Source organism: Pogona vitticeps, chromosome 6, assembly GCF_051106095.1.
Source record: "Pogona vitticeps strain Pit_001003342236 chromosome 6, PviZW2.1, whole genome shotgun sequence".
In the NCBI taxonomy this organism is placed as follows: Eukaryota; Metazoa; Chordata; class Lepidosauria; order Squamata; family Agamidae; genus Pogona; species Pogona vitticeps.
This window is the reverse complement of record NC_135788.1, coordinates 116,194,184-116,216,609: the sequence shown is the minus strand read 5'-3', so window position 1 is coordinate 116,216,609 and position 22,426 is coordinate 116,194,184. Positions and strand designations below refer to the sequence as shown.

At 47.5% G+C, this 22,426-nt stretch overlaps 2 protein-coding genes across 5 annotated transcripts in view; one reads left to right on the top strand and one right to left on the bottom strand.

The window, feature by feature from the left end:
* Positions 1-8,277, top strand: part of ARHGEF15 (Rho guanine nucleotide exchange factor 15) — a 64,105-nt gene extending 55,828 nt beyond the window's left edge. For all 4 annotated transcript variants that reach the window (XM_072976989.2, XM_072976991.2, XM_072976988.2 and 1 more), the window contains exons 11-16: positions 92-184; positions 1,024-1,178; positions 2,864-3,028; positions 4,600-4,685; positions 5,292-5,396; positions 6,497-8,277. In XM_072976989.2, the coding sequence (XP_072833090.2) occupies positions 92-184; positions 1,024-1,178; positions 2,864-3,028; positions 4,600-4,685; positions 5,292-5,396; positions 6,497-6,684 (792 nt within the window). In that variant the 3' untranslated portion in view covers positions 6,685-8,277. The remainder of the gene's footprint in view (positions 1-91; positions 185-1,023; positions 1,179-2,863; positions 3,029-4,599; positions 4,686-5,291; positions 5,397-6,496) is intronic.
* Positions 8,278-9,243: 966 nt separating this feature from the next.
* Positions 9,244-22,426, bottom strand: part of PLOD3 (procollagen-lysine,2-oxoglutarate 5-dioxygenase 3) — a 28,785-nt gene continuing 15,602 nt past the window's right edge. Inside the window, exons 10-19 of the mRNA XM_020809503.3 lie at positions 21,938-22,059; positions 20,734-20,838; positions 20,460-20,585; positions 18,749-18,890; positions 17,033-17,146; positions 15,263-15,328; positions 15,069-15,173; positions 13,696-13,842; positions 11,699-11,824; positions 9,244-10,756 (exon numbers count right to left, since the gene is read on the bottom strand). Of these exons, the coding sequence (XP_020665162.3) occupies positions 10,601-10,756; positions 11,699-11,824; positions 13,696-13,842; positions 15,069-15,173; positions 15,263-15,328; positions 17,033-17,146; positions 18,749-18,890; positions 20,460-20,585; positions 20,734-20,838; positions 21,938-22,059 (1,209 nt within the window). The 3' untranslated portion in view covers positions 9,244-10,600. The remainder of the gene's footprint in view (positions 10,757-11,698; positions 11,825-13,695; positions 13,843-15,068; positions 15,174-15,262; positions 15,329-17,032; positions 17,147-18,748; positions 18,891-20,459; positions 20,586-20,733; positions 20,839-21,937; positions 22,060-22,426) is intronic.

Below are 22,426 nucleotides of genomic sequence, written 5' to 3'. Positions count from 1 at the left end.
CTTTGAGGTGGGTAGGTCAGTAGCCTCACTGTGGCCCCCCCAGGTAAATTGACTCTCTATTCTCCTTCCTTTCCACTCCTTTCTGACTAAGATAATAGAAGACTGCAACTCTGAAGTCGGACGCATGCGTCAAATGGAGGAGCTGATCCACATTGCCAGCAAGATCGAGTTCGACAAGCTGAAGGTCAGTACTCGGTTCAGCCGTATGCCTTTTGTGTGGCTCGCTCCCAGCCCACCAGGGCTAGGGATGTGTCAGTCAGGCTCACATTTACAGACACCTCCGTTTTGCTCACCTGGAGAAAGGCCTAGCAGGAAGGCTTCATGGCCTACCTCTGGCATAATTTCCCTGTTAGAAAAAAGAGGCTGTCCCAGGGCTTGCTGAAAGACTCCTAGAAGTCACCCAAGACATATTCCTTTTCCAACAAGAAGCTAGGCCTGTAGTGGAGATTGAAGCCTTTGAGCTAGGCCTTTCTCCAGGTGAGCGAAATTTAGCTATGAGTCTTATCTGGTTGAAGACCCAGAACAGAGAATTCTGGGAGTTGGAGTCCAAAAAAATCCACATCCCTCAACAGGGCTGCAATTCAGAGCTCTTGAGCGATGGCCACCCATACGTTGCTGTTCTCTTCTTGCCTTCCCCAATCTGGTGCCCTCCAGATACGTTAGACTACAATACCAAAAATCCCTAGTCCGTTTTGAGAGCTACAGCTCAGCTCATCCGGAGGGCAGGCAGTAGATCCTTGGAGATACCTCAGTATATTACATCTGCGCGAGTTTATCTTCAAGACATTATTTTGTCATTTCCCTTCTTTACAATCATATCTATGCAGTAGATAACAGTTGAATGTGGAAAATAGTATGTTAGAAATAACACATTACCTGTAAATAGTTCTTTGGTAGCAGTGATATATGACAACGTTACCTTGAAAAAGTGACGTAACACACAGCAGTGAAGTTCACGTCGCTGGTCTGAGGGAGCGGTTCATTGTTTGTGAATGACATTCAAAAATTACTTTCACATTCTAGGCCATCCCCATCATCTCCCAAAGCCGACAGCTGCTGAAGCAAGGGGAGCTGTTGGAAGTGGTGCATCGGGGTACCATCTTCGGAACGAAGCCGAAACTGGTACCTATCTACTTGTTCCTCTTCAATGACCTCCTGCTTATCACCCAACGCAAGAGGTGAGCTCAGGTTTGTTGGGCTTGAAAGAATTCCAGCCAATGAGCGATGGGGTGTATTTGGCCAGTCTCCACGTTGCTTAATATCCCGATAGAAAATCCTTTGTTGGCCAGGGAGGGTGGGGGGACACCCCGGCCTCCAGTGGCAGGAAATTCCATAGCCTGGGAGTAGCCACCCAAAAAGTTCTTTCTTTCTCATATTCTTGCCAAGTGTGACTGTGAGGCAGCGGGACACAGATATAAAGCCCTTTCCTTCCCAAGCCAGGTTGCCCCCTTTTCCCTCTTGTTTTTCTGTCACACCAAAGACCTCAATTTTCAGGTAGGCTTTTAAGCAAATCTAGCATTCTCAGGAATGCTAGGTTTATTAAATTTTAGAGATTTTCAAATATTTTTAAAAAGGTGTTAAAATGCTTTTTAAATTGTTTTTAATCTTTTTTATATATATATATATATATATATATATATATATATATATATATATATATATATATATATATATATATATATATATATATATATATATATATATATATATATATATATATATATATGTATGTATGTATATATGTATATGTGTGTGTGTGTGTGTGTGTGTGTGTGTGTGTGTGTATGTGTGTATATAATTGTTGTGAGCCACCTTGGGTCCCATCTCGGGAGAAAGGTGACCTCTACATTTTACGCACACACACAAACATTAGAGATTGGCACAAACTACGGTTTTGGCAGTTTGTGCTGGTTCGCCCTTTGGACGAACAGGTATTCGGTGGTTCCCCACCCTGCCTCTTCCAGCGAGGGCCCACTCAGAGGCAGCGCTCGGACTTCCCTGCCCCTCCTCCTCCTCCTTATTCTCAGGTTCTTTCAGTCTCGAGATACTGTGGTAAAGTGCTCTGTATGGAGGACTTGGAATAGAGTCTAGTGTGGCAGAGAAGGCCAATTCAAGAGTGACCATCCCTTCCACACTGAAGACAAATCCAATCTGTCCCCTGTCCAGCTCCCTGATTTTGCTGGTTTCGTGACTGCCTCTTTGCCTCGGCCTGCTGGACAAGGGTCTCTTCAAATTGGGAGAGGCCATGATGCACTGCCTGCCTCCAGGATGAACGCTCAGAGGCCAGGGTTTCCCATCTCTTGAGCTCCATTCCTAAGGCCTTCAGATCCCGCTTGCAGATCTCCTTGTATCATAGCTGTGGTCTCCCTCTGGGGCGATTTCCCTGCACTAATTCTCCATACAGGAGATCTTTTGGAATCCGACCATCAGCCATTCTCACGACATGCCCAAGCCAACATAGGCGTCGCTGTTTCAGTCATGTATACATGCTAAAAATTCCAGCTCATTCTAGGACTCCTCGATTTTGGAACTTATGTAAAATCATAAGAGCAGAGGAGAAAGGTGGCATATCAACATTACGAATATATGAATGAAGTAAGAAAGAAATACACAAATAAGATGGTCTGAATTCTGGCTTCTGTGTCCCAGTGGAAATTGCTACATCTTGCATGGCGTGAGTGCCGAAATGGCATGCGCCACCATCCGGTCTATGAATTCAGTCACAAGGCCAATGTTGGCGTTCTAGACAGGTGACGTTGAAATGGAAACAGATTCTGCTGGATTATGCATCCGGGCCTTGCCACTGCATCCATTTTCTTCAGTGCCTCACCTGCCTCCTTCTGCCCTCTTTTTCTGCCTCCAGTTCAGAACGCTTTGTGGTGCTGGATTACGCCCACCGGTCGCTCGTTCAGGCCCAAAGCTGTGGGGAAACGGCCGCGAACCAGAGTGCCGAGAACAGCTTCTACTTGACGCTGATGGAGAACCACCAAGGGCGGAGCAGCGAACGCCTCTGCCGCGCCCCGACGCAGTGAGTGCCGATGGTGCCAGGAGGGGGAGGAAGCTGAGGAAACAGTAGCTACTCATCCGTTACCAAGAACGTGGAAAGAACAGATTGAGGGAGCCATACTCTTTCAACACAGGTTCACTCGCTACGAACAAAAGAGCTTGAAGCATTATATTTTTAGAGGAGGGCCCTGTTATACACGGGATCAGCATCCACGGATTCACTTACCTCTTGTCTGAAAATATAAAAAGAAAAATCCTGGAAAAATGTATTTCTAAAGATGCAGTTGCCAGAACTGGCCACTACACAGCACCAAAAACCATGCTATGTATAGTGTTCACCAGTGAAATACCGTATTTTTTCGTGTATAAGACTATATTTTTGTCTAAAATCTTTAGACTAAAAATTGAGAGTCGTCTTATACACGGAGGAGAGAACAAAAACAAGCAGGGATCAAAGCAGTCCTGCAGCGCTTTGATCCCTTTTCCCCTACACTTGCTAAGCCCCACTTATTTTTTTAAATTTTGGATTAGAAAAGTGGGGTGCGTCTTATACATGGGGTGTCTTATACACGGAAAAAATACAGTATATTTCCACAGTGTCAATTACCAGAACTGGCCACTAGAGGGAGCCAGAGACCATGCAATGTATATAATATTAACTATTAAAATACTGCTTTTCTGTAATCTGCATTTTTCAGTATCCACAGGCAAGGGGGGGGGCTTGGAAACTATCCCCCGTGGATATGGGGGTTCTGTTGTATTTCCCCTGTTACAATTTTACGCCTCCTTTCCTCTAGTAGCCTTCAGTTATCATATAGGGCTCTAGTTCTCTTTACATTTATCCTTACAACTCCACGAGACAGGTCAGCCTGAGAGAACGAGACAGGTCCGGAGTCACCCAGCGACTTCCATAGTTCAGTGGCCATCTGGACCCTGGTCTCCCAAGTCCTTGTCCAGCCCTCCACCATACTGGATCGTTATAGAACTAAAGAGTGGAATGAGACCTCAGAGGTCATCCAGTCCACCCCCTGCCACAGCTGTGACAGACAGTCAGCCATCTTTCAGTAAGGGAAACCCCACTAAATCCTGGAATCCCTTCTTCCAGGGGGTTCTTTCCCCTAAGGTTGAGCCGAAAATCTCTTTTCCTTCCCCTTTCCACCCATTCAGTCCTGCGCTCTAAAGCAGCCAAGGGACAGCTGGGTATGCTAAAACGCTCTCCCCCTCCCCGTTTTTTACTTCTATATTTCCCTGCAGCTCCGTACCCTCAGTTTGAACAATCTGAGATTTTTTTTTCTTTTTTTGTCGAGTCTTTGCTTAGGGAAGGGCCTAAATCTAAAAGGAAGAAATGGCTGCCGGAGGAAAGTTTATAGCTCTTCTGTTTGCACACGACAGCCTTGATCCAGATTGGGCCTACATGGGAATTTACTCTGGAGCAAGAAAACGACCAAGGCTCAGCGGGTGTTTTCCTGTGAACTGGCTTTGCCCAGGACAGGCCCAGAAGCAATAAATGTGTTTGTGTTGTTTTTTCACTGCAACTCTCCCCAAACCCACTGATGTGTATTGACGCCTTATGATGTTGTTTCCTTGATTCAGATCAGACATGCACCGCTGGATGGGGGCTTTCCCCTGCCCTGAACCCCAGTCCAACGGCAAGCAAGAAACCATCTACGAGGACTGGGGTGAGCCCTTTTTTATTTTCCCATCTTTCCCTGTCCTTTCAGATGAATCCACTGCTCCTATTCTATCTGTTTGGACTACAAATTCCAGAATCTCCTGTCTGCCCAAATCACCCAACCACTCGTTTTTCTCCTTCGACAGTAGGACCCCATGTATCTACGGGATCAATATCCGCTGGTTCACTGATCCAAAATCTGAAAATATTAAAAATATTAAACAAGAAAATCTCAAAAATATAAATTTCTAACGAGGAAAGGGCCAGAACTGGCCTCTAGATGGAACCAGAGACTATGCTATGTATAGCGTTCACTATTATAATCATGTTCACTATAATCTGCATTTTTCAGAATCTGTGCAGAGGGGGAGGCTCGGAAATGATCCCCATAGATATGGTGTTCAGAGCTTAGGCAGCTTAGAGATTCTGGGAGGGACAGTCCTAAAAAAGGAACTTTCCCCATTTGAACCTCTGTTCACAGATACATGCCCTGCGAGCCAAATCTGACTCACCCAGGTTAGTCTGGGAGTTAGTGGTCTTCTGACTCATTGAGAAAGCATCCACTATGGAAAAAGATGACCTCTGGATTAATCTCTCTCTGTCTCCTCCACAGATTGCCCCCAGGTTCAGTGCACCGAGGCCTACATGGCCACCCAGGCTGATGAATTAAGCCTTGAGCCAACAGATATTGTCAACGTGCTACGCAAAACTAACGAGGGTGAGTGTGGGGAGCGTTGCATGAACCAGAAGTCAAGTGAAGGGCGAGGTGTGTCAAAGGACTGAAGAATCACTGGCAGTTTATAATCTGTGATCTCTCTGTTTCTCCTTAAGTGTCAGATATTCAGGAATATTCTATTTCTTGAAGTCTGGAATATATATTTTTTGATGTCATGGCTACCAGCTAGTCAGAAAACTATCCTTGATCCTTTATAAGACACCCTACACCAGGGATAAATAACCCGCTATGCTCCAAATACCTCCCTGCTATTTGGGTAGTGCTCAAGGCGGCTTAAAGTCATCGTAAAAAAAAACCAATGAAATCAAATAAAAACAAATTCAATCATGGAATCATTAAAATAAAAATAAAAGTATGTGGGGGGGGGAAACTAGGGGAAAGCTCTAAAGACAAAATATTGTAACTCTTTAAAAGCAATGCAGAATGTGCTACTTATTTATTGCCCTATCGTGCTTAAAGCACTCCTTTCATTACTTAATTATTCAGGCTACACATTTCGCGCCCCCCCCCCAGCAAGCTGAGTACTCAATCAACTTTGGAAGGATGGGAAGGCTGAGTGAACCTCGAGCTGCCTACCTAGGATTGAGCCTGCATTGTAAGCAGAGGTTTGGCTGCAGTCCTGCAGTTTAGCCACTGCACCGCAAGGCTCCTGCAGGCTAACAAGTTGTTTGTTTCAGTGCAAGGTTTTATGGCTCAAAGTCCACTTTTGGGGGCACATATTAGGTGCTTTGCATTGATGCGTATTCTTTGGAAACTGAAAATCAAACATGAGCATAGGTATCCTTCTGTATATTTTTTGTGTATACTTAGAACTGCAGAGTTGGCAGGGATCCTATAAATCATCAAGTCCAGCTCCTGTCAAGAAAGCACTGTGGGGAATCGAACTCCCAACCTCATGCTCTGCAGCCAGATCCTTAAACCACTGAGTTTATCCTTCATGTGTACCCACAAACACACATAACAGTCACACTGTATAAGAGTGGACAGCAGTTGTAGTTCCCCAAAAGTAACTTTTCTAATCTCCAGCACATAGGAAGTGGTTTGATGGATCTCCTTGTTTCTAACCCCCCCCCCAAACGCAGGCTGGTATGAAGGTGTCCGCTTAGCTGACGGAAAGAAGGGCTGGTTCCCCTCGCGCTACGTGCAGGAAATCACGAATGAGCACGTGCGGCGCCGCAACCTCCGGGAGCGGTATCGTGTCCTGCAGGCCGCCCGCCAGCTGCAGTTGACGCGCACCAGCCACGGGAAAAGCAAGTACAGCTCTGCGTGAAACGGCCGATGGAGAGGAAGGCGAGAGACGCGCCGGCTTCGTGTGTCGTTAAAGGCTCAGAGCCAGATGGTCGTCCACGCCGCTGGGGCCAGGAGTGAGAACGACGACTACAAGGGATTCTGGTTGCGGCCTGATGGAAAGCCACCGGTGCTGAAGGACAAAGAAACTGTGTTTTGTCTTGGGTTGTATTATTAGTTTTTTGCTGTTCAGAGATGACAGCCGCTGTAATGCCATAAACAGGCCACTGGAGGTGCTAGAGGCACGCCTCCGAATACGTGACCTCTCCTTGTCGTTTCCACAGGGGGGCGACAAAGGGTCGGCCTCGTCCATTCCTTTGCACCCTTGCGCACAAAAAGCTAGCTATTTATGGTTTGTTTCCGTATCCAGAAAATCCTGCATCGGACCGGGATCTTGGATTCCAAGAGTGATGACAACTTGTTTTCTCAGCAAGGGGGGAGGAGAGCGGTGGGGTGGGCTGTCTTCGGCCGTGCTGCTCAGAGGACCCCAGCTGATCTCTAGCTGTGAGAACTTTGAGAAGCACAAGGGGAGCCTGGAGAAATTACTCCTTTTGGACTACAGTTCCCAGAATCCTCCAGCTTGTGGATTCTGAAAGCTGTGGTCCAAAAAGGTAAGATTTCCAAGCTTTGGGCAGAGAGAGGTAGGTGATGCAGGAGATGAGGTTCCAACCGGCTTCTGGGACACAAATATTCTTTCCTATATTAATCCAAGCCAGGAAAATTCTTAAGCGACGTTGCCAAACGGAGGACCTCTTTCACGTTTCTCAAGGGGCTTGCTGGGATTTCAGGAGACGAAGCATGCCGTTCTTCTGCCCAGAGGAGAAGCCTACGAAGACCTGTGTAGAACCAGGAACGCCTTGCAGGACTGTGAACTTCTTGGGGGCCCCACAACGGCACAGCCAGCAGTTTCTGCCCCAGGCGCAATAGGGCCGCCCTCCCGGCTGTGTGTGCCTTTTCCTTCTTGACCTTGTCAGAAACCTGGCCATCGGCACGGCCACCTTCGGCCATCCCCTGCCCCATTGCATTTCAAAAACGGAGGCTCTGCTAGGGCTCCTGACACAGACGGCTAGTATTCCTGCAGGTCTTCTCTACCTCAATTTGTACATCAACCCGCACCCTCTCCTCCTTGCAGGTGTATCTCTAGAGCCTTGTTTTCAATCTTGAAAAAATCGGCGTATTTCTTCCTCGCATAGCGCTGCCACCCGTCGTCCCGATTTTCAGCTCGTCAGGTTTCTATTTCTCCAACACACTTTTTTGTGGGGTGGTGCCTCAAAATAGTTCTCCTTCCTCACTTCGACCTGGGAAACGCGGCCACGGACCAGCTTGTATTTATTAATCCGATGCCCTCCTCACCCTCCCTCCATGCTGGCCAAGACGTTCCTGTCCTTTAGCGATGTCTATTCTTCAGAGCTCTGGTAGCATCCGGAGATTTTGGGGGGTTGGGGGAGAAAGTCTTTTAATTTATTCTGTACGATATTTTCTGCATTGTTGCCCTGATTGTGTTTTTTTTTTCCTATCACAATTGCTTGTACGTTGTTTTTTTTTTAAATATGAGGATGATACGGAAAAGAAAACCTATGTGTGTGTGTGTGAGTGGTTCAGTTTTCCACCTCAGGTCCCATCCACCAAGGACTAACTAAGCCGTGTTTGTTGTCATCCTCGCTGGAGCAGCAGGAGGAGCGGAATGATACTCAAGCAACACCAAGAAAGCCACATGTTGCCCCATTCCTGCTTCTTATTAGACCAGAGTATTACAACTTCCTGTATAGTGTGCAGTGCCGAGAATCTCACCATCTCTTGCTCTTGGTGAAAAACGGGGGGGGGGGGATCCTCCTTTTCTCCTTGCAGTAAGATTTCTCTGTGTGATACTTTTTTCCCTTGTGGAAGGCTATATAGGATTATAACTTTTCCTGCACAGAATTGTCTCTTTTCCTGCGTGGGATGAATCCTGCATAGGACTTTGCAGTTTCCTACACAGAAGAGCAGGGAGAGAGAAGGATGGAAAGAAACCAGTTTGATTTTTGAATGGGGACGGTCTTGTTATAAAACCTTGGGAGGGCCAGCCTTCAGAAAGAGCCATGGACTTTTTAAATAAATCCCCTTATAGTTCTCACACGGTGGCCCTCTGGATATTTCAGATATTTTAAGACCCAGAATCCCTCTCGCCACCCCAAGCCAAGCTGGGTGGGAACTTCGGCAACCTGGACTTAAAAAAAACTTATAATAATAATAGTAAGAACCATGTGTTGTCAAATCATTTCTGACTTACGGAGACTCTTTTCAAGGGTTTTCTTGGTAGAAAATATACAGAAATTGTTTTCCGTTCTCTTCTGGAGTCGCCCTGGGATTGTGCAGCTTGCCCATGGCTACACAGGCTGGCTATACTCAAAGGAGGCACCACGAATAATCGAACTCCCAACCTCCAGTTCTGCAACCAGATACGTAACTCATAAAAATATCTGGACGGGCCAAAAGGCAGTGCTACACAACCCTTCCCTCTCCCCCCCCCCCAGATTTCCAAAACATTGGACAAAACCACACCTGGTTTAAAACACTGGTTTATTTGGTGTACTGTAAAACAACAATAACTTAATGCACGGTGTGGTAAAAGAAGCAGCCGACGCACGCCCAGTCTGCCGGTTGGAACCCCACAGGATTAAGGGAAGGCTATGGAAGGCTGTTTGCTTTTAAGCATCTCCTGCAGCCTGTGGAAGGCGTTCGTGGCTCGCCACACATGGACCAAGGTAGAAAAACACTCTCACGAAGGACTGTCTTCTCCGCCTCAATGCAAGAGGTGCTATATCACACCTTGAGTAGCACTTTAGGCCAATTTATCCCACAAGACGGGCTGCATAGAGATGGACAAGATGCACATGAGGCTTCTCTTGGCTCAATCTCAAAGTTTACAAAACAAAAAAATGGATGTATGGGAGGCACCCTCTGCAGCACCAGAAGAGCAACTAAGCGCCGTCTTCAAAATGGAGATTTCTCCTGTTTCAGCTCCTGTCCTGCTTCCTTTGTGTGCATGTCAAACGACCTCCCGTTTCCCAGAGTTGGCTGAAGATCAAATTTGTTGGTTTGAAAGAAGGCTTCCTTCTGCGTTCCTGCCTTCACCTACTTCCTTTCTGGCCACTTTTATTTCCACCTTCTGGGAAACGAGAGACGGGCCTGAATTCCGGCTGCACCAAAACCCGGAACGCGCTCTTCTTAAATCCTCGAAGGGGCGCGAGTGGCGGCAAGAGGGCGAAAGGTGCTTTTCGTGGTCGCTCAGAAGCACCTGGGCTGTTTCGGGAAGGGCACCGCTGGAGACCTGGGGGTGGCCAAAACGGGATCTAAAACGTTGCTGAGATCAAGAACAGGATCAGAGTCGGAGTAAGAGAACCCCAAGGCAAAAAGAAAAAAAAAGGTTGGGAATCGTTAGTAGCAAAACTCAGTGCTGCCTCCTCGTGAGAAAAGAGACGGATGTTTTGGGATTTCTGGTGCTGCTGTTAATAGAATCAAGCTCGGGGCGGGCAGGCGGGCTAGGCTGCATTTGGTAGGAGGTTAAACTAGCACACAGGACACCTGTCGTAGAAAAAGGCAGAAACAATGAATAGTCTTTCCTCTACCTCGGGGGCAACGAGGCAGACCCACGCAAACTCCGTTAATTGGCAGGGAAGTCGATGCTGCAAGGTGGCAACGATCGCTCCTGTGGCTTGTAGCAACTCAAAGTTCAGGCTGCGACAGAACAGGGAGCCATCCATCGTCCTTTGAAGGCACCAAGGCAGCTGGCAATGGAGGGCGAGAAGGCCTCCCTCGATTCCACACCACACCCCCCAAAAGTCTCCTTCACACAAGTCTTTTTGCTTTCAGTGCGTTGACCGCCCCGGAGCTGAGGGGGAACGGCAGAGGAGTCGGCGTTAGGGGTCGACGAAAGAGACCATGATGTAACGGGTGCCGCTGGTGGTGGGCAACCCCTCGTGGTAGTGGGTGAGGCGCCCGGGGTGCATCAGAGTCCAGCCTTTGCGAGGCGACTCGACTTTGCAGTTGTAACGGATAAACCGGCAGCCACCTCCCTGCAGGGCGGGACAGAAAGAACAACATCGTGGGACTGCATCTCCTGGCATGGCTGTCATTGGACTACATTTCCCATCCTCCCCTAAACCAGGGGTCCACAGGTTGGGACTCAAGGGAGTTAACAGAACTGGAATATCTCATGGATTATTATCCTTGTTAAATAGAATAATAATCATTTCCACTTCAGCACACAAGATAGCCATCTAAGTTTAAAAGCCTGTAGCCATCAACGCTTGAACCTTCTTCTAAATCCTGAACGCTGTTACCACTCCACACGCTGCCTTAAGTGACAGCCTTTCGCTTACATTCAAGTTAGTATTTGTGCCAATCATGCTATCTGTGCTTCCAAAAACCGACTCACCATTTTAGTCAATCACGTACAGTGGTGCCTCGCTTAACGATTGCCCCCATTACAATGAAATCGCTGTACGACAATCTTTTTTCGATCGCAAAACGAAGGTCTAAAAATTTTTTTTTTCACTTTGCAATGATCAGTTCCCTGCTTTGGGAACGATTCTTCGCAAAACCATGTTTTTTTAAACAGCTGATCCGTGGTTTCAAAATGGCCACCGGGTGCTTAAAATGGCTCCCCGCTGTGTTTAGGGATGGATTCCTCGCTATACAGGCAGCGAAAATGGCCGCCATATGGAGGATCTTCGTTGGACTGTGAGTTTTTACCCCACTGGAACGCATTGAACGGGTTTCAGTGCGTTTCAGTGGGGTTTTAAATTTTGTTTTACAATGTTTTTGCTTAATGGCGATTTTCCTGGAACGGATTATCGTTGTTAAGTGAGGCACCACTGTATTTAAAAAATCCGTTGAGTTACTGAATTAAGCATTGTGGTTTCAGAATATACATTTCCTCCCGGTCTCGGCTTCTGTTATGCTCCTCTGTACCCACCAATAAGCTTTGTGTGAGACATTTCCTATCCAAGGCTCACCTCGTAATCAATCCCTTTGCGGTTGAGGGCGACGTTGATGGTGAAAGTGGAGGAATCGTGATGGGGCCGGAGTGAAGGCTGCTCGTCTGGACGGTACCGGACCATGAAATTCATGATCGCCCGAGCCTGAAAAACAGAAGCCAGCCAGCTATGTCATGGAATGGCGAAAAGAATAGCACAAACTGCACAGATATTCAATCATCCCTCCTCGAGATGTTAACACATCCTACAACCAAAAGCTCTAGTAATGTTTGGGAATTTACCAGTGAACAACGGCCCCGTTCTCTGCCTTTGGGAATCTCCAAATATACTTCCCCCTTCCTCTAAAATGTGATTCCCACAGGCTTTTTTCCCTCACCAATGCACATCAATTCCCAGGTTTGGAAGAGGAAGAGTATCACTCCAGGGCATTGTGGGAAATCAGAGTAACTACTGCATAATCAACAGGCTGAGAAATAGCTGGCCACCAACTGAAAACTAAACCGTCAGGGGAAAAAGCTTTGCAAACCGGCAAGGACAGCTTTTCTTTCTCCCATCCTATCCTCCCAAATCCACTTTCTTCTCCTCTTGACCTTCCAAATCCACAGCCTTCCCTCTGTTTTGTCTTCACAACACCCTTGTGAGGTATGCAAATATCTCAAACTTCTTCTGAAGAGCTTATCTGGACAGATATCAACTCGGATCCCTCCGGTTGAATGGAACCCAGGATGAGGGATGGGAGGGGGCAGGCAGCAGAACCTCAGTTTGAAATTTGGGGTGGGGGGGATACACCCCGGCTTGGGCCATGGACCACTCTGGTTCAACTGTGTGGTTTTCTGGATGTAGCTCTGCAGCTTTCTCACAGGCCCACAAAGTCACAACCACAGCGCCATGAGAAAAAATATCTTGTCAGTTAAACACCTACTGCAAAGAGGACAGCGAATGTGCTTAAAATTCAAGATGACTGGTAACTTCTTAATAAGATCGTATATGTGGTAGATGGCATTCTTTAGTACAGTGGTGCCTCGCTTAGCGACGTTAATTCGTTCTGCAAAAATCGCTGCAGAACGAAAACGTTGCTATGCAATATTAAAAAGCCCATAGAAATGCATTGAAACCCCTTCAATGCGTTCCTATGGGCTTAAAACTCACAGCTGAGCGAAGATCCTCCATAGCGCCACCATTTTCGGTGCCTCTAAAGCGAGGAATCCATCCCTAAACACAGTGGGCGGCCATGTTTTTTTCCTGGCGGCTATTTTGAAACCGCCCATCAGCTGTGCGAAAATGGGGGCTTTGCGATGATCGCTTCCCTGCGATCATAGCAAAGCGAAAATACTCTGTAGAGAACATCGCAAAGTGATCACTTTTGCGATCGCAAAAACAGCGTCGCTAAGCGATTTCGTCGCTAAACGGAGCGATCGCTAAGCGAGGCACCACTGTACCTTAAAATAGGGCAGGCAACTTTGGCAGGGCCAGAAGTCAATGGGGATGGACCCCAGGACTTTCTGGAGGTTGCACAAACCACCCAAAGTGTCAACATATTGAAAGAATGAAAGCCAAAGTGGTAAAGATCTCCAGTTTTCAACAATGGATATTTCCATCATCATCTAAGAATGGCAGAGCAGGCAGGGACCATATGGATCAGTGAATCCAGCCGTTGTCAAGGAGGCACAGTGGGGAATCGAACTTCCAACCTCTAGCTCCATAGTCAAATATTTAAACCACTGAACTATCCAGCTGTTTTTAACCATTAAACGATAAAGGAATCACCCCATTGAGGTCCTTCCAGGAGCTGTGATTCTATTCCCCCTCCCCGAAAAAGAAGCAGCTGCCCCCACCCAAAAAACACACACCCCACCAGCCTTGAGGGGCCTGAGGCCCCTCCCTTCAAGTGGTGCTTGGCCCACCACTGCCCCAGAAGTATGTATTTTAAGCCCAACTCTCCTCTTCCACTCAGGCCTCAAAGATAACCCGGTTTTCTGCCCCAGCTACTTGACCACCTCCTCAGAGGCTGTTACCTTGGTGTAGTAGCCGGGGTAGAGCTTCTCCGTGACAGGAGCGATGTAGTCCCTCAGAAACTGGAGCCACTCCCTCTCGAACCCAATCTGGTTCATATGGATATCCACCGTTGGGACGTTCTCGTAGCCACCGGCCAGCCGGGTGTCCTAGAAGAGACCATGGCAGGACAAAATGAAGTGGAGGACCCCCGAAAGGTCATCTAGCATAGCTTCCCATGAGCGGTCAGAGATGGGGGAAATTCACCCCCCCCTTTTTTAAACTTCTGAGTAGAATTTTTCTGGCGTTCAAGAGTCAGTGGAGGTTTGTGGAAGCAACCACCCAGAAGCATCTCTGAATTCCAGCTCCTGGAACTGACTGCTATCTGGTAACCAAGAACACTAGTAATTTGCAATAAATAATTTTAACTTTCTCCTCCAGAACATCAGGGCTGGCGATGATTAAATCTTCCCCTTCTATTATGAGACAAATCAGGTGAGAAACGACTTGATGAACCAAGAACAGGGAAATGGCTTTCCTCCCCCGTCAGTGCCACGGGCTTACGTGGCTGAGCCCTCTGGGACAGACCACGTGTCAGTGGCTGGTGGGAAAAAAATTGTGGGCAGGATTAAATCTAAAATTAAAGGGGCTGCCTCAAAAAATGAGGGTGGGTGATATATTTATTAGCCCATGAAAATATCACAAACAGAAGCTAGCTTTCAGCACCCGCAGGAGAATGTGATGGGTTTGAATCCCCACTTGGCCATGGAAATGTGGCCATGGAAGTGGTAAAGCCACTCCTTAAATACAGTGGTGCCTCGCTTAGCAACGTTAATCCGTTCTGGAAAAAACGTTGCTAAACGATATTAAAAAGCCCATAGAAACACATTAAAACGTGATTAATGCATTCCTATGGGCTTAAAAACTCACCTTAAAGCGAAAATCCTCCATAGTGCCACCAGTTTCGCTGCCTCTTAAGCGAGGAAAAACAGCGGGCGGCCATTTTGTTTTCCCAGCGGCCATTTTGAAACCGCCGATCAGCTGTTAAAAAAGGGTCGCTTTGCCATTATCGCTTCCCCGCGATCATCGCAAAGCAAAATTTCCCCATAGGGACCATCACAAAGCAATCGCTTTTGCGCTGGCAAAAAGTCCATCACTAAGCGATTTTGTCGCTCAACGGAGCGATCACTAAGTGAGGCACCACTGTATCTCATCCTGAAAGCCTTGTTACGGTAGCTGTAACTCTATTATGACTTGATGGGACACACCCCAAACTATGTTGCACCGTAAGGCAGAGATTACAATTTTCAGCCGGCTAGAAGCCTGGCAAGGCCGGATTTCAGGACAAGGAGGACAGCAGCAAAGGACAGCCAACGCTATAGCTCCGGGCTCTCACCTCATGCTTCCCTCCGGACCACTGGCCGAAACGTTCCACCTCTTCCACTAGCTCGTCGCACATCTGATCCGTGAACACAGGGAACCAATAAACATCAGGGCAGGGCTGTAAACAGAGAGGCAAGAGGGTGAGAGAGGAGCGGTTTCGACGGACGAGAGCTCAACAACACCATGCCATCACAGCAGGCTCCTTACCTGCTCGTAATACTCCCCCTCCAGCACTCGGGAGTAGTTCTCGTGGATGTATTTGTCCTGCCAGTCCTGAACAATTGGGAGGAGAGAAAAAAAGGAGATGTCGACAGTTAAAAATCTGGAGTGCCTTTTGGCTTTTGTGTTATGGCAAGTAACAAGATGCTGGTCCTCATGGCTGCAAAGAAAACATCAGAAAGAACAGTATGGTGGAAACAGGTTCAGCGTACCCACTGCGGGAACATCTGGCTGGGATAGAGACTAGGTTTCTGGGAACATGTGAACAGGTTTCTGGGAACTGTCTGCTAAGTGGCCGTTGGAGCCAGAGGAGGCTGGAAGGGGAGCAGCAGCCCTTTATGAACTGGGATGAACATACTGGAAGTAAATAAGGCTCTCTCTTTTTAAATGGAGTTACAAGACAACCCACCAAAAAGCCAGGGAGAAACAGAACGACAATCCTTACCTACTTTTGGCCTCTAGGGAGAAACGCAAAGTTTGAAAAAAAGGGACACCTGTGATCATTATTGCAACAAATTTGGAATTAACTTGGTGTTAACTTGGGACGTGGTAGCGCTGTCTTTTGCAAAGCCAATGGGTCTTAATTCTGGACATATTCAAGACAAGGCCCTCTATATGTGTGAGTCTGTATATCTGGCCTCATCTTGAACCAGCAGTTCAGATCCACTGGCTGAAATACTGCTTTGCCTCTCCATATGCACCATGAGGGACGTGGTGGCGCTGCGGGCTAAACCGCAGAAGCCTGTGCTGCAGGGTCAGAAGACCAAGCAGTCGTAAGATCGAATCCACGCGACGGAGTGAGCGCCTGTCGCTTGTCCCAGCTCCCGCCAACCTAGCCGTTCGAAAACATAGAAAAATGTGAGTCGATAAATAGGGACCACCTCGGTGGGAAGGTAACAGCGTTCCATGTCTAAGTCGCACTGGCCATGTGACCACGGAAGATTGTCTTCGGACAAACGCTGGCTCTATGGCTTGGAAACGGGGATGAGCACCGCTCCCTAGAGTCGAACACGACTGGACAAAAAAATTGTCAAGGGGAACCTTTACCTTTACCTTTTTGGTGTTACAAGACACTGCAACGGCCAACATTCAGGAGAAAAATGCGGGATCCAGAATGATCCGGCATCTCCTCCTTAGCCAGCACTGCAATTCGATCAGATCCACAAAGCTCGGTTAGGTGGCTCTACCGTTTTAATTTCCCGTGATATTCCAACACAGCGTCGCTTTGGGGTAAGGCGTTTCAGCCTGGAGAGCAAAGTCCGATCTGGGGAGGATCCAGGGGGAAGCGCCGGAGGTAATATTCACCAACTTCCCCCAGGTGAACAGCTTTCAGGTATGCAATAGTATTGTCTAGGCTGCAAACCAGAACCCCTGCTTGATGCAAAGGCTTTCCAGTCTGCAAACCGGAGCTACTGTTCCTTGGAAAACCTTCCCAATAGACCAGAGTTCCTCTTCCATGCAAAGATAAAGCCTTGCCAGGCTGCAAAGTAGAACTCTTGTTCAATTCAAGTTTTAAATAGCTTATTATCTCTTATCATTAAGGCCAAGCGATGCAAAAAGATGATTTTGCATCCCCCCCCCCCAGCAATGCTATTTCAGAGCCCAGTGGGAAATCTTAGCGGCAGCTCTCTCCCAGCGTGGCTGCGATGGTTCCCAACACAAACAAGGACTCTCTAAAATCTGAAGACCGGTGTGCCAAGGGACAATATCCTGGTGGGTCTTGGGGTACCAAGGGTGTGAAATCAGACAGGTGCTCACCAGCGGATTCTCCGAGATCTGCCAGAGGTCAGGATGAAGACGGGTCGTGTTGTATCTGGAGGTGGAAAGGAGGCGTCCAAAATCGTCCCGATTACTGATGTGAAGAAAGACGCCCTGAAGGGAAAGAAGTGGTCCAAAATGTGGGTGAGAAGCCGAAGAAAACATTTGTGGCGTTCCAGAGGTGGGGAAACACCTTTTTAAAATTTCATTTTATTTTAATTTTGATAAGGTCCCTACACTGACGGTGAGAACTCCAAACTAAAAAACCAAGACATGTCCTAAACAGACCCTTAAACCCACTAACTGGCAGGACGTGAAAGCTTTCCGTATCAAAAGATGAATAAACCATTCTGTGGTTTCAGCGAACGCTCAGTGGATTCAGACGAAAGTTTATGATTTGGAGCAGAAGTCTAGAAAGCCTCTCTTTTAGTTTTGAAAAGATGTTTCTCGCCCTCATCACTGGGGCCACAGATATGAAAGTACACTAAGGTGAGGCTCAACTTTTGTGCTTTTTTTAGGCCCTTACATCAATATACAGTGGTGCCTCGCTTAGCGAGCGCACCGTATAACGACGAATCCGTATAGCGATCCCCTTTTTCGGGATCGCTATACGGAGCACCCAATCGCCGCACCTCGCATTGCGACGATTGGGGAGTCCGGCCGCCATTTTGGAGCCGCGTTCGGCGGCTCCAAAATGGGCGCCGGATGACCCGAAATGGCCCCGCGCTGTGTTTTCGCGCCCTCGGCAAGCGAGGGGAGGGCGCGAAAACGCGGCGCGGGGCCATTTCAGGTCTGTTTTGAAGCCGCAAAACAGCTGTTTTGCGGCTTCAAAACGGCCGCGGGCAACCCGAAATGGCCCCGCACGGCGTTTTCGCGCCCTCAGCAAGCGAGGGGAGGGCGCGAAAATGGCTGCCCGGGGCCAGGAAACTTCTCTAAGTGGGAAGTTTAGGGCCGATTTGGAACGCATTAAATGAAGTTTAATGCGTTCCAATGGCTTTTTACTTCCCGCTTAGCGAAGATTTCACATAGCGAAGGTTAATCCGGAACGGATTAACCTTGCTATACGGGGCACCACTGCACTAAGACCCCCTTATCTGTGGAATCAGTATCCACTGATTCACTTATCCACAGTCTGAAAATATTAAAAGATAAAGTTCTCAAAACTGGCCACGAGAGGGAGCCAGAGACCACGCTATGCACATTGTTCACTCTTAAAACAGAATTTACTATACTCCACGTTTTTCAGCATCCACGGATCCCCTGTGGATACAGGGATCTTACTGTATAGCTAAATGTGTTCAACTGATATAACCCATTGGCAATCCAAATACTATATACACTGTTTTAAGCACCGAGTACCACGGGTGTTGTGAAATCAGGACTCGCAGGTCACAAATGCTAGGGTACTTTGAATACCAGGAACTGCAGCAGCATCTCTTACCTTTTTCATGCTCCCTTGTTCTCTTACATGTTATCTCCTTTTATAATGCAAAGTATTTCAGGGTGGGTCAGTCTTGAATGGGCAGCTAAGAGCCATTAAGTGTACAAAAGAGCTGCTACGCATTTGTTGACACGGGTGTTGCATGTTCAGAGAGGGCGCTGGCTATGGGTTTCTGCCATGATGAGCATCTGCATGTCCCAATTTACTCCCATGCCATGGCAGGACCCAGATAGGTTCGGATTAATGGGGCAACCTAAGGAGGCGAAATGTCTTACTTTCTCCCGCACGCTTTTGCAAAAGGCCATGTCAGGATCCGTGTCATCCAAGGTGAAGACGTTCCGCTTGGCCAGTTCACGGCGCAACGTCTCCCCTCGCAGCATATACGCCTGAGAGATGTAGGGAACATTCCACACTCCACTGCAGAGAGAAAGAAAAAGGGGGTAAAATCAGGGTTCTCAAGTATCTGAAAAAGGGGAAGCCCCTAGGCACAGGGGTGAGGGCCCTGTGTCAAAATATTGATTTAAATTTAACATACTCATTGATTCTTTCTGGGCTCAGCACGAATCTGAGTGATGCACAGTAAAACAGTACACTGGTGCCTCGCTTAACGACGATAATCCGTTCCAGGAAAATCGCTGTTAAGCGAAAACATCATAAAGCGAAATTAAAAAGCCCACTGAAATGCATTGAAAACTGTTCCAATGGGCTAAAAACTCACCGTCCAGCGAAGATCCTCCATACGGCGGCCATTTTCGGTGCCTGTATAAGCGAGGAATCTGTCCCTAAGCACAGCGGGGAGCCATTTTAAGCACCCGGCGGCTATTCTGAAAACTCGACGATCAGCTGTTTTTGATCATCGTTAAGTGAAAATCGGTTCCTAAGCGAAATCCCCCCATTTAGACCAATGTTTTGTAATCACAATTGCGATTGCAAAAACATCGTCTTAAAGCGAATTCGTAGTAATGCGGGGCAATCCTTAAGCAGGGCATGACTGTATTCGAAAAGAATTTCTTTAAAAATGATTTTAAAATCTATTTTAAACTCAGTTTCAAAAATCAACGAGGCATTTGGAGTAACAGAATTTTGACAACCCCTTGGAAGCTCAGTAGAAAAGCAATCCTACAATGCCCATGATCCACAACCAGAATTAAAGACTAAAATTTCCATCATCCTTCATGGCAGCTGAAATCCAAAACCTTTTGGCAGGTTCACTGGGTTCCCCCACTCCTTTTGTAGAGAAAGAGAAACATGGAAATCCTTTTAAGGGTGGCCGGCTTCCAAAAGCTTCAGGGAAGCTCAGGAGCAGACTGGTAGCAAAACCCCTTCCCTTGCCATAGCTCCTCAGCAACTGGCATTAAAAGGTATACTGCACCTAAACATGGAAGGTCCATTGTACTTGAACCCAGATTATGAGTTAAGGATCTCTTTCCTAGGAAACCGGAACCTATTGGTTCAATACCAAACCACTTCCAGCGATCTAAGCTGATGCTTCAACAATAAAAAGGTATGTTTTAATTGGATTGGCAATGAAGAGCCATTAAGTTTACAAAAGACCAGCTGCTCATTTGTTGACATGGATTACTCCAGCTGTCTGCCCTTTTCGACTCTCTTGAGAGTTTTGCTCACAGGATGTCAGACTGCCTGCATATTACAACGACCTGGTAAAAATGGCAATCAATCATGGACTTCCTGCATTTAATACGGGGTTATATTAAATGACTCCCACCTTCCTACTCTCTGATTCCATAGTCAGACAAATGTCCCTGTAAAACCACTCAAGGTACCTCAAGAAGGGAGAGGTGTGTGCATTTTGAGTCACGAGTTCGAGTCCTCGAAAAGAAACCTGAGCCGCGTTGGAGCCGAGTCACCGGAGTGACTTAAGTCCTACGTAAGCGAGTCCCCATCCCTGGTTAGAGTCGTACTGTAGCTGCAGAGAAAAGCTTTCTCTCCCTCCACGCCTTCCCTTTGCTAAGGACCCCGACTCACACTCTCTTGCCCTGGACCAACTCCACGTAGTCTTCCGAGCGGGCGTAATACTCATCGGGGCTCAAGGCCCCCCAGAAGTTGGACCAAAGCTTCCCGTGCCGGGACATCATGGGAGCGATGACCTTCCTGAATTTGGAGAAGCGGGTGGGGTGGGGGTTAAAAATACATAAATCAAGGGCATCTCAGAGGTAAGAAAAGAAAAGCGTGCAAGGCGGAGAAGATGCTCGGAATCCCTTTTACAGGCTCCGGGGAAGAGCCCGGGAGAACCGCTCACTTGTTCTCCTGGATGAGGATCTGCAGGATCTCGGGGTTCGTCACCACCACATCTGCATCTAGGCTGAAATAGTAGTCGCAGGCGGGGTCCTGCCGACACAGATCCCTGTTGGCAAACAGAGAAGGGGAAAGGGTTGGAACCAAGACTGACACATGAGCCCCCCCCCATCCGCCCAGTGGTACAATGTGAGGCACCTGAACCAAGAGGGCTGGAGCATATGGGACTTTTTGGATTATCCCCGGCCATATCCTTAAGTGTCTCCCGTTTCCTTTAAACTTAGCCGTGATCCTCACTGTAAGTTAATGCAGGGTGGACTGGGATTACCAGGAATATCCAAAAATGGCACTTTTGAATCTCTGAGCTATTTCACAAACATGATCTGTTTGATCATCCTTATTTGAACCCTGTAAGGCAGGGTTTTGAATTGACGCTTTTGAATTGTGGTGCTGGAGGAGGCTCTTGAGAGTCCCCTGGACTGCAAGGAGAACAGATCTATCTATTCTGAATGAAATAAACCCCGAGTGCTCACTGGAAGGACAGATCCTGAAGCTGAGGATCGTGACTACTTTGGCCATCTCATGGGAAGGGAAGGCTCCCTGGAAAAGATGTTGATGTTGGGAAAGTGTGAGGGCAAGAGGAGAAATGGACGACAGAGGATGAGACGGTTGGACAGTGTCACCGAAGCGACCAACAAGAATTTGACCCAACTCTGAGAGGCAGTGGAGGACAGGAGGGCCTGTTGTTCTCTGGTCTATGGGGTCACAAAGAGTTGGACACAACTTAATGTCTAAACAACAACAAAGGCAGGTTGGCATTTTTATCCCCTCACGGCAAAGGAGGCCACCAAAGTGCATTTGGCCACAAGCCGCTATCGCCTTGCGTTGCTTTTTCTCAAGAGTTTCATTTGCAACCTCGCAGACAGCCTGGAGTTTGCTGGAAGCCAAATTGTTTTGTTTTGCTGTTGATCTGTTCACAACGGTGAGCAAAGAAATGTTTTTCATTCTTTCATCTACAAATATCTCAGAGCGCATTATAAAGACTGTAAGTGCCCGCTGATGAGAAAAGGGGTGGACTCTGAGGAACTTGGAGCTATTCTCCTCTGTGGCTCTCAGTACAGAGCACAAAAAAGGGGATTTTAACCAAAATTCAAAACTCTGCAACACATCTCTCCCACTTTATAGGCCATACCAACCCTTTTACTTACATGGCCATATCTCTGGCCTCCCCCTCGCTCAGATCCTCTTCCGGCCCCACAAGCTTGATGGTGTCAAAGGCCTCCCGGAGTTGTTCCCACTCGGCTTGGATGTGTGGCTCGTGATACACCACCTAGGAGTTGCAAAAGGACACTCTTGAGAGGGAGACTGCGAGAAATCGGCTCCGTAAACAAATTCCAGTGCACCTCTAAGGGCCTCAATAGAGATCAAGGTTTTCCTAGCATGCTAAATAGATGAATAACCCAGATTTCTATAGTCTATTAAGGGCATAAAACAGATGTTTCCCTTGATAGACTCTAACGTCTGTCCCAGAAACATTCTTATGACAACCAACTCAACCTGGCTTTTGTGGTTGTTGTTTAGTCGTTAAGTCGACTTGCTAATTGATGAAATTAACAGCTTAATAGCGCCATTCCTGTGTGACCAAACCATTGCCCCTTGTGTCTCGTGGAAGCAGAATCGTGGTCGAATCTGTCTCT